General features: G+C 34.2%; 1 protein-coding gene across 3 annotated transcripts in view; it reads right to left on the minus strand.

Annotated features, from left to right (window-relative positions):
* wu:fj29h11 overlaps positions 1 to 12,655 on the minus strand; it is a 71,301-nt gene that overhangs the window by 51,222 nt on the left and 7,424 nt on the right. For all 3 annotated transcript variants that reach the window (XM_087275499.1, XM_087275500.1, XM_087275501.1), the window contains 9 exons: positions 11,158 to 11,694; positions 10,277 to 10,692; positions 9,908 to 10,036; positions 6,406 to 6,603; positions 5,624 to 5,764; positions 4,534 to 4,794; positions 2,832 to 3,009; positions 889 to 1,055; positions 341 to 469 (listed from right to left, as the gene is read on the minus strand). In XM_087275499.1, coding sequence (XP_087131625.1) covers positions 341 to 469; positions 889 to 1,055; positions 2,832 to 3,009; positions 4,534 to 4,794; positions 5,624 to 5,764; positions 6,406 to 6,603; positions 9,908 to 10,036; positions 10,277 to 10,692; positions 11,158 to 11,694 — 2,156 coding nt within the window. The remainder of the gene's footprint in view (positions 1 to 340; positions 470 to 888; positions 1,056 to 2,831; positions 3,010 to 4,533; positions 4,795 to 5,623; positions 5,765 to 6,405; positions 6,604 to 9,907; positions 10,037 to 10,276; positions 10,693 to 11,157; positions 11,695 to 12,655) is intronic.

Here is a 12,655-nt window from a genome sequence, read left to right on the forward strand (position 1 = left end):
ATGTTTTGCTTACCCCCGTTGGCACATTATTTAGCTTGTTTCAATGACAAACTCACTTAATTTTAACTCTTTATTCTGAAATCAATGTTTTGCTTGACAGGAAAAATGCTGCTTGAATTAAGAATATTTAGATATTTGTACTAGAAACAAGACAAAACAAGCACATTTTGCTGTGTGTGTGAACTGCCCCTTGAAGCAATGAAGCAAACGTGACAGTGTGGTTTGTTCATCTGTGTGAGATGATGCTAATATGAAAGATGAATGGGATTAATCTGTGATTTTCAGCATGCTAAGATTGTTTGACAGGTAGCGTGTAGTGTGATGAGCGAACGTTACACACCCTGCTGTCGTCTCCGTCTCCACACTGCTTAATGAACTCAAAAACATCCTGTCTGCATGGCCTGAAGCCGCTCAATCCCGGATCCTGGTTGTCGATGCAGACGGCGCCCCCTGCTGCCTCCTGCAGGACCTGCACAAACAACAACACACACACTACGGCTCATTTTAAGACAGCAGCTTGCCTATACCTCAACGTCATGCATGCTGACGTCATGTATGTGTTAGCACGCATGCGTGACTGTCTTGTAGTGTTCTGATTTCGTGAATGAATGCGTGCACGAGCGGTTGTCGCCAGAAATATCTATTACATGACGCATAACAGTGTGTGTTATAAACGCCTACACCTACTACAATCATCACAGTAAGCATGCAATGTGGGTTACAACCATAGGCATCATAACAGATGCACATCTACTCGCATACTGTATTTAAAGCACTACATAGTAGGAAAGTATGCAATTTCAGACACAGCCCAAGTGTAAACAGCTCTGAAAACAGATGTAATAAAAGAAAAACCCAAGCTAAATGAGCTCAAGCATGAACACACACCTTTTTGTTCTTGATGATGAAGTCCAGGAAAGTCCCCTGCTGCAGCTGACTGAAGTCTCTGAAGCGGAAGTGCTCAGCGATCCTCTTTTCCAGCGTGCGGAGATGCACCAGAGTCAGCGTGCTCTTGGAGTTACACACAGACTCCTGGAAAAACCTCTTCACATCATCTACGCAAAACACAGACTGGAGTTAGTACAGATAACTAAAGCTGAAGATATAAATACCAGTTTAAGCTTAAGTTAAAGCTTAAGTCTATTTATTTACATACAGCGCTCAGCAATAAACTTTATTTTCACATCCAAAATAAAAGTTTGTTTTGACATATGTGAGTGTACGGTGTATTTTTATCATGCATATATACAGTGCTCAGCATATATGAGTACACCCCCATTTTAAAACGAATATTTTTGTCCATTTCTCAGTGAACATGGGTAATATATATTGGTGCATTGGTGCAAAACAGATTGATTTAACAGGAATATTTATTAAAATAATATTTTAGTCACAGAACATCTTTACAAAATGGAAAGATAATGCGTTTAAAATCATGCAAAAATAAAATTACAAACTACAACATTTCAACTAAACTGTAATCTTATTTTGTTTCTCTTGATTTTTGCTTAATTTTATTTAATATTTTTCTATGACATAACTTTGGGCTGCTAATTTTTGAACCATTATTGTAAGTTAATTTGTTAGATTTGGCTTCAGTACTGACTAATCTATTCGCACACACTTAATATTAAAATATGCATTTTCATGAGTTCACACTTGCAGTCGTTTAAGTATAAGGCGTATTTGGCATGCTGTCTGGGGAGAGGGCTCTGAGCTCGGGCAGACATCCCAACTCGAGTTGTTCCCCTCATTAGGAAACAAAGAGGAGTTGGGATTCGAGCAAAGTATCTAGCCTGGCCCCAAAACGCTTCCCCCGGAAATGCAATGCTTAAGAGGTGAGTTGTCAGGGTGGTGGAGGGATGCTAAAGTCGTGAGACGCTGCAGGTAAGACAGCTTTGTTATATATAGGGGTTTGGTCAAGAACTTATTTGATAATAGAATATTTGTCAATGTCATATTCGATACTGCAACTTCTGCGTATGCTCCTCCCAAAATTTGTTTAAAAAACATCCCTAAACGAGAGATTTGTAAGGGGTGTACTCATATATGCTGAGCACTGTAAATACACTCATGCATGCATATATTTGAGAAGAATGTTTATTTATATTTAGCTATTAAATATATATGTACATGATACAAATCAAATGACATATAAATTCAATTATTAATGCATATGTATTGTTTCTATGTATGCGTGTGCATCACATATACATAAACACACATACAGTTGAAGTCAGAATTATAAGCCCCCCTGAATTATCAGACTGCTAGTTTTTTTTTTTCCCCCAATTTCTGATAAGCGGAGAGCAGATTTCTTCAGCACATTTCTAATCATAATAGTTTTAATAACTCATCTCTAATAACTGATTTATTTTCTCTTTGTCATGATGACAGTAAATAATATTAGACTAGATATTCTTCAAGACACTTCTATACAGCTTAAAGTCACATTTAAAGGCTTCACTAGGGTAATCAGGGTAACTAAGCAGGTTAGGGTAATTAGGCAAGTTATTGTATAATGATGGTTTGTTCTGTAGACTATCAGAAAATATAGCTTGAAGGGGCTAATAATATTGACCTTAAAATGGTGTTTAAAATATTAAAAACTGCTTTTATTCTAGCCGAAATAAAACAAATAAGACTTTCTCCAGGAGAACAAATATTATCAGACATACTGTGAACATTTCCTGAATCTGTTCAACATCATTTAGGAAATATTTAAAAAAGAAAAAAAAATTGAAAGGGGGCGAATAATTCTGACTGTATATTAAATTTTTTCAGCACTCCTTCTCCTTCACTTAGAGAGAAAATCAGAAACTAGTGAGCACCTTCAGTGGGGAGCATCTCCGCCGGCGTCTCTTCTGTCTTTTTCTCTGCTTTTTTCTGGGGTTTTTCTTTTGCCACCAGATCCTGAGGCGCATCCAGAGAGCCACAGCATATCGCTAGCTGGAATAAAGCTCTGGCTAATCGGTCACGGTTTATACAGGAGAGGAACGTCTGAATAGTCTGAGGAAACACACAGAAAAACACAAGCGCTGCTTCAAACTTATTTTTAGGCTTTAAGCTTTTAGAGCCATGTCAAACACTGAAATGCAAAATAGCTAATACAACAATATGAATATTCATAAGGCTACAAACAAATCTAATTATGCATTTTAAAAAATACTAGTAATATTAATAATAATAATAATAATAATAATAATAATAATAATAATACCAAACAAATGTAAATTTTCATGAATAAACTGGCTACAGAAGAGCCGAACTTCACCAAAGTAGGGGTATTAATATTTCTATACAGGTGAGGGCAAAATTATGAATTGATTAATACGCTCTGCTGGTTTGTCCATTAATGCATCCCACCGCACATATTTTATCATCACATCACCTGTCCAACTCACATCACATCACTTTATTGATGCATTTGATGCATACATGTTCAATATGTATGCACATCTTGGCATTTCTTTACAATATTTAATATAATTTGAACATAAAAAAGGGTGGATTGAAACACAGCTATTGATTAATAATGCACTAAGTATGCAAAGCAAACACAGGCGGGTCCACTGCGGTCAGAACACTGCCTATAGGAATAATGAACAATGAAACAAACATGCCGAAATTAAAACCACAGGAAAAACCAGTGTGATGAGCGAGATTACTCTCACACCTTTTCCAGAGTCAAATATAAACACGTTAAGCACTTTCCAGCTGCATTTTCACACTTTTCCAGCACTTAACAACTGTGTCAAATGACAAACTTAGACACATATACATACTTCATCACAGCATAGCAGATACTACTTGTTATAGTACTTTATAGTATAGTATAGTGTAGTATAGTGCAGTATAGTATAGTGCAGTGTAGTATAGTGCAGTATAGTATAGTGTAGTATAGTGTAATAGAGTATAGTATGACATAACCTGATATAGTATAATATAGTATTGTGTAGCATAACATAGTATAGTATTGTTTAGTATAGCATAACAGTATAGTATGGTATAATATAGAATAGTACAGCATAACAGCAAAGTATAGCATAACATAACATGGTATAGTACAGTAATGTTTAGCATGACAGTATAGTGTAGCATAGAATAGTATAGCATACATAGCATGGTATAGAATTGTATAGTATAGCATAACATATTATAGTATAACATAGCATACCATAACCGCATAGCATATGCATAACAGTATAGTATGATATAAAATAGGATAGTATAGCATGAAATTAGTATAGTATAGTGTGTATAGTATAGTGTGGTATAGTATGGAACGCTATAGGATAGTATAGTGCAGTATAATATATTATGGTATGGTATAGTATATTATAGTATAGTACAGTTATTATAGTTAAGTATAGAATAGTGTGGTATAGTATACTATAGTATGATATATAGTATGGGATAGCAATGCATGGTATATTATAGTATGGCATAGTATTTTATAGTATAGTATAGTACAGTATAGTATTTTTAAGCATTCCCAGTACCAATATAAACCCTGATCTACAAGTCTCTTACCTTTGTCATGCTTTTACTGAAGACGCCTTCAGAATTGATGAAGACTTCCAGCACTGCATCAGTGGCCGTCATACTTGCGTATTTCTTTCTCAGCTCTGCGTTCCCGATGTGGGAGAAGATCATGGGTCCCTGCGCTGGATCCAGCAGGCTCTTCTTGATCTTATACATTTTGGCTTCCACCTCCTCCTGGATCTCCTTCTGAATGGTTTCTTTGGCTTTCTCCATGAGCAAGTAGTCAGAAGCCGAAGCCTTATTCAGCGTCTAAAAACACAAGAAATAATGCAGAATTGAATAAATAATAATAATCTAAATGGTTATCATTTCACTACTGGGATGCTTACTGCTTACGTTTACATCCCTTCTTTGCATATTAACCCTTATACGATCATGACAAATGATATATCGTTGGAATGGTCTAAGAGTTCTGAATGCATATTTTATAATTGCTTAAGTTACGTAGAAAAAGTAACCGATTAAAAACACATTTACTCTCATCGTACAACCTGTGGGAGCATTTACGGTTACATTTATGCATGATGATACAGTAATATAAACATAATGCACTCATAACAAATGATATATCATGTGAATGCTTAACTTGTCTAGTTTCCATATCTGGTGATTTCGATTTGATAGATATTACTGAGCAACATTTATTTATTAATTTGCAACAAGAATACTCAGAGTAAAGCATTACTTCGCTACAGTAATCCACATGTACATCTTGTTATTGTTTTTAGATGATTAAATCAAATCAAATATTACCAAACTTCCCATACTACTTCTCATAACTACTAGAATTATGAAAATGTATGGCTTATATTACTCAAAACATAAGGAGCGCCCTTATATGGTCGTTAATGGAAACTGGATGACTCTAGTGGTCTAGTGGTCATGTTAGGTATTGCACAGGCAAAAAATATTACTGAAAGTTCATTTTTGGAGATATCAACTTCAAATTTGGAATTTAATTAATTCAGATATTAAGCTTTGATTTTCTGTCAAATGTTGATAAAACGTTCCACCAATATCGGTAACAAAATAAACTCTACAGCAAAAGCCCACTAGTCCAAACAATGGATAATCTTACCGAAATGGGCAGACCGAGACTCTGGATCCTGATACCGAGTTCATAAGGAGACTCGCAGCTGTACTGATCTGCGAGATGTTTCAGGAACTCCGCAAGGTCAACTCTAGGCACCTTGTTTACTCTCCTGTACATTCGAAGACTCTAAAACAAGCAGAAAACCAAAGTTAGATAGAGTCGTGTCGCTGTATAAAATGAATTCCAAACCTGATCCTGCAGGTTTAACCTCCAACTTGCCAGAGATTCCCCAATACAATGATTATGATTATACACATAGACTGTTTTTACATTACTGTGAGGGTTAGAGATGGGGTAGACGTTAATAAAATACAATTTAATATGTAATTTAATAATTAATATGAATAACACTGAGTATAATTGCTGTTTTTACATTACTTTGAGGGTTGTAGTGGGGGAAGACGTTAATAAAATGCAATTTAATGGGTAATTTAATAAATAATAGGAATAATAGTCATTATAATTGCTGTTTTACATTACTGTGAGAGTCGGGGTAGGGATAGACACTAATAAACAACAACTACTGGGTAAATCAAAAAATAATGTAAATAATTCTCATTAATTCCCATCCACAGCTGTATCCCTTCTAACAATAACCAAGGGCTGTTATTCTGGACACTTCAACACCTCTTAACATGACGCAGCACAAAATGAAACATGATTGGCTGGTTAACCTGTCAGTCAAATAACACAGTGGGCGGTCCTTGACCATTCAAAGCAACCAGAGCTTATTTTTCATCCATCACTGCAGTGTAAATCGGACTCACCCTCAGAATGTCGACGGTTGAGATCTGATGCACGTCGTCGTCTTTAGTGTTTGCATCGATCCTGAACATGCGGTGGATGAGAGGAAGCTTGCAGAGTGGGCCGAGGTGCAGCTCCTCGAAGCGCTTCTTGTTCTTCAGGTTGGCCAGAGCTTGTCCGAGTTCGTAAAGTGTGCAGACTGAAGACACGGCCTCCACTGACTGATACAAGAGAATAAACATACACTATAAACTGCGAAAATGCTTTTATTTTGTCTTGATTCTAGTTCAAATATATAAAAACTCATAAATCATGAAGCCTTTTTTAGACAAGCAAATAAATGTTGGGTTTTTAGAAATAAAATGTTAAAATTAAGTGTTTTTCTTTTCTTAAAACAAGCTAAATGATCTGCCAGTGAGGTAAGCAGAATGAGGAAAACTTGATCATTCAGCTCAGCCCACTGGCAGATTATTTTGCTTCTTTTAGGAAAAACTCCAGCTAATTTTGACTGAAATTTTCTGAAAGTGGTTTTGAAATGCTGCAAATACACTTTTCATATGTTGGTTAAATCAGAATGAGTTATGTTATGTTTGTTAACTAAAGAATATTACAGCATGTTTGTTATTAAAATAGTAAAGCATGATGTTTTTTTAAAATATAAAGCTAAAAAGCCTCAAATTTAAATGATTTTAACAACATTCTTGTCTATACACTGACATTTATAGGGATTTTAAGTAGCATTTAGCATTGCACGGTATTTTATAGTATGATATGGTATGGTATAGTGAAGTATAGTATGCTATAGTATAGAATTGCATTGCATGGTATAGTATGGTATAGTACAGTATAGTATAGTGTGTTATAGTATAGTATGGTATAGTATAGTGTGGTATAGTATAGTATATAGTATAGTATAGTCTGGTATGGTATAGTATAGTGTGGTATGAAATAGTATAGTGTGGTATGGTACAGTATAGTGTGGTATAATACAACATTGAATAGTGCAGTACAGTGTGGTAAAGTATAATATTGTATAGTATATAGTATAGTATAGTGTGGTATGGTATGGTGTAGTATATAGTATAGTATGGTATAGTATAACATTGTATAGTATAGTGTGGTATGGTATAATATATTATAGTATGGTATAGTTTGCTATAGTATAGTGTTGTATAGTATGGTGTAGTATATAGTATGGTATAGTATAATATTGTATAGTATAGTGTGGTATGGTATAGTATATTATAGTATGGTATAGTTTGGTATAGTATAGTGTTGTATAGTATGGTGTAGTATATAGTATAGTATGGTATAGTGTGGTATTGTACAGTATAGTATAGTGTGGTATGGTATAATATATTATATTATGGTATAGTTTGATATAGTATGGTATAGTGTGGTATAGTATAGTATGGTATGGTATAGTATATTATAGTATGGTATAGTTTGGTATAGTATAGTGTTGTATAGTATGGTGTAGTATATAGTATAGTATGGTATAGTGTGGTATTGTACAGTATAGTATAGTGTGGTATGGTATAATATATTATATTATGGTATAGTTTGATATAGTATGGTATAGTGTGGTATAGTATAGTATGGTATGGTATAGTATATTATAGTATGGTATAGTTTGGTATAGTATAGTGTTGTATAGTATGGTGTAGTATATAGTATAGTATGGTATAGTGTGGTATTGTACAGTATAGTATAGTGTGGTATGGTATAATATATTATAGTATGGTATAGTTTGGTATAGTATGGTATAGTGTGGTATAGTATAGTATAGTGTGGTATGGTATAATATATTATATTATGGTATAGTTTGATATAGTATGGTATAGTGTGGTATAGTATAGTATAGTGTGGTATGGTATAGTATATTATAGTATGGTATAGTTTGGTATAGTATAGTGTTGTATAGTATGGTGTAGTATATAGTATAGTATGGTATAGTGTGGTATAGTATAACATTGTATAGTATAGTGTGGTATGGTATAGTATATTATAGTATGGTATAGTATAGTGTTGTATAGTATGGTGTAGTATATAGTATAGTATGGTATAGTGTGGTATTGTACAGTATAGTATTCACCTTATTCTCAGCTGGCGAGTGGGCGCTGCCATTTGAATCTTTTTGTCTCGCGACTTCCGGTCACATTCACTTCCATTAATTGTTTGACGTTAACAACTGCTCGTTACGCTGCTTGATGTTGCAATTGAATATTTTCTTATTATATTATGCTACTTGGTCTGTGTAGTCATGCAAACATTTGTTTGTAAAGCAAGTAGTTTGGCCATTTTCTGCCGTTTATTATTCCTAGTCTTTTCTCCCATAGGCGACTGAATCGGAAGTTCTAAGACAATCGCGAAAACAGGCGCACTTCCGCATTTTAGAATAAGGTCAATAGTGTGGTATGGTATAGTATATTATAGTATGGTATAGTTTGGTATAGTATGGTATAGTGTGGTATAGTATAGTATAGTGTGGTATGGTATAGTATATTATAGTATGGTATAGTTTGGTATAGTATGGTATAGTGTGGTATAGTATAGTATAGTGTGGTATGGTATAGTATATTATAGTATGGTATAGTTTGGTATAGTGTGGTATAGTATAGTGTGGTATGGTATAGTATATTATAGTATGGTATAGTTTGGTATAGTATAGTGTTGTATAGTATGGTGTAGTATATAGTATAGTATGGTATAGTGTGGTATGGAATGGTACAGTATATTATAGTGTGGTATAGTATAGTATGATATTAAATATTTAGCACATAAATAAATAAGTAAATAAATTAATAAATAAATAGACAAATGCAGACTCTAAAGCTTTCATTTTATGCACAAGCAAAACAAATAAAAATGCTTTACTAAAATTTAATTGTTTTATAGTTATTTATTATGACCATTTAGTAGGACGATTTTTTTATGAAAACAACACAATAACATTTTAAAGCAGTTACAAGCACTTTATAAAAAATTAAAGCACCATGCAAAAACTAGATGAATGAATTAAAGCATTTTAAGCATTCCCAGCACCCACATAAACCCTGATCTATGAGTTTATAAATATAAATAGGCCTCAAATTAAAATTATAACTATATATTATATTATATTATATATATTATTATTATAACTATATTGTCTATGCACTGATATTTAGAAGGATTTTAAGTACTATTTATTATATTGAAGATCTTATCCTCAAACATAGTAAATAGAAAAGTAATTTAGATGCAACTTAAACGATGTAATTGATCAGTCACTTTTTTGAGTTTAATTACTCAATATTGGTCTTTACTGGTATTTTTTGTCTCATATTCGCGGCACGTTAAAACCAACAAATATTAGAGCAATATGTGCTAAAACATTGAAATGTGCAAGTTGTGATGGCTAGAATTTGATAGCTTGCATTGATTTATTAGTATTTGCCGTGGAGTTTCTGTGATATTCCTATTGCGTTTTGTTTTTCAGCAGGGATATGTGGGAAACAAGGAGTTGAGTGTAAAACTGCGTACCTCGATATACAAATTGATCTCCTTGAGCGTGCGCTGAAGATCCTGCAGTGCTGGAAGATGCCGGCGAGGGTCGATGTTCATATCCCTCAAGCTGCACACTTGCAGAAGTGAACAAACTCTACCGATCACCTACAACACAAAGAAAATACAAATTAAGCCAAGCATAAAGGTTTCCTGTTTTGAGCTGAAAACATTGTCATGTATAAATACTTATGAATGTAAATAAGATGTATCTGAGGACTTTAGTATTTATATTGTTTGTCCTTCTCTATTCATGTTGTCATCTGAAAGTGTTTTTGTTTTGATTTGTTTGAAAAATAAAAATAAATAAAAATAAAATAAATCAATCAATCAAAAAAAACGACAAACCCTCTCGATGGTGACGTGCTCTCCTTCAGTTGCAAGAGCTCTCAAGACGTCTTCAATCAAACAGTTCACTTCATTAGCGCTCATGTTTTTTCTGCGTTTTCCGGCATTCTCTTCATTGTCCAGCAGAGCTTCCATTGCCCTCACGTTGGCACCGTGCACCTCCCTCACCTGACTGTAGTAGGTCTCGCTGAACACAGGCCCTCTGCCCTCCTTTAGCCTCAATTTATCAGCTTTGGAAGGTTTAGATCCAAAAACCGGGAAGTCACTTGCTGACAGATTTCCAGGGGTTGCCATTACAGGCGCAGTTCCACCGGAAAACTGAAGCAAAGGGGATCCCGCCTTGGACCGTACCACTTGTTCATTCACCACAACGGACAACGGTTTCTTCTCATCTTTGCTCATTGTCTCTGGAGGTTCTGTAAGAATAAAGTCAATGTGCTTTTAAGCCTCAAACCCATAGTTTGCTCAAAAAAGAAAATTCTTTCATGTAATAACTCTTCAGTTAAGAGGAAGATTACTCTCCATATAATCTCAAAGTGGCGGTCTCCAAAATTAAACCAGGAGACTTTTGCGGTAAACATTGTGCCCACCCGTCTCATTCGTTGAGGTTAATATTAAATTAAACAAATGAATAAATGACTATTTAAAAAGTATCTTGTATTTAGACTGTTGCACTTTGTGTTGTCAATGTGTTCGTGCTTATTTATGCTCTGATTATTGTTTATTATTATATAGTGTTTATTTTAGTTTGGTTTAATATTGTTTGGATATCTGGACTAAAATCAAGGCAAAATCTTTAAATAAGTGAAGCATTTTTTGCACAAACACTAAATCAGATGTTTGCTTGATAATCCACATTAAAACAAAGTATGAACTCTTACTTTCAGTGCACTTTGCTCCAACATGTCGACTATCTAGTCGAGTGGAAGAGGCTTGTTTTGCGGTATGGTTGTCATACAGCACCATGTATTGTTTTAAAGGCAGCTCTGATCCAAATAAGAGCCGGTATCCCTTCTGCAGCTCAGCAATGGAGCGGCTCGCAGCAGGACACTTTTTAATAACCTCTTTAACTTTATCCATCAGATCCTCCTGCTTTATTTCAACATCTCCAGCAGAATCAGCGCCAAACAAAACCACAGGGCACTTTTTGGGAACTGGAGCAGGGCTTGCATGTGTTGTTGGGTTTGCAGATGCATTTCTGTGCTTCTTATGAAAGATTTTCTCCTTCTCCACCAATAGTTCGTCACTTAGAAAATCAATGAAGTCTGCGACTGACTCGAACCCAACGTCTGACACTGTGAGGTTCCTCCGATACCTCTGACTAAAGAAATTAGACAGTTTCCTAATAGGAACGCCTTCTGGATGATCTTCAACCAGCTCAATGACATCTTTAAAAACACCATCAATGTGCAGAGGTGCTGAAACACATAGCAGACAGATAATACATCACTATGAGACTAAACAAAAGCAAAAGCATTCACATAGATTATGGTGCAGATCACAAACTCTCATATTTTATTCTACATAACACTTTAGTTTAGGCCATGATTCATGCTTTAACTAAGGCTGGACATTATTAGAAAAATGGGACATTGCAATATTTTGTTTTGCTGCGATATATATTGTGATATGAACATAATTTCACCAAATGACTTGAATAGCTCTATTTGGACTGGAATGATCAAGTCTTTTTCTATGTGGTGCATCTGCATAAAATACAATAAATTACAAGCAATAGAGCAAAAACAAAAGTTTAATTAATAAACAGTGCTTCATAGCTTTCTTGGCAGTCTAACAGAATTTAAATATATAAATTGAACAATCAAAGATAAAATAACATGGTTATCATTTTATGAATAACTTTATAGGCGACACGGTGGCTGTCAAATAAATAATCAAATCCTGCGATGTGACTATTGTGAATACACGCATTGCGATATCGATGCACATACGATATATTGTTCAGCCCTACTATTAACTACTGGCTTACTCTGCCTATTATTAAGATTATTTTATTATTTATTAGTAGTTATAAACTATGATCTTATTCTCCATCACTAATACCTAATAATTAATAAGCAGCTAATTAGTAGTTTATTAAGCTAGTAGTGTTAGTTAATTTGTTAATACAGTGAATTGTGACCTAAACTAAAATATTTCAGTGTTTATTTCTATATCTTTTCCCTATCATTTTTCTCTCATGTTTTTCTAAATTTGAGTATAATTAATAGTTAATATACTTGATTACTGTACATGTCCATATATTGGAAGGCATTTATAGTATACAAAAACAAAACACTGCACAAACAAAACACAAAAGGGGACCTTTAAGATTTGTCTATATAAATATTATGTTCATTGTTAGTTTGTGTTAAATAA

Source organism: Danio rerio, chromosome 12, assembly GCF_052040795.2.
Source record: "Danio rerio strain M-AB ecotype USA chromosome 12, GRCz13ab, whole genome shotgun sequence".
NCBI classification, from domain to species: Eukaryota; Metazoa; Chordata; class Actinopteri; order Cypriniformes; family Danionidae; genus Danio; species Danio rerio.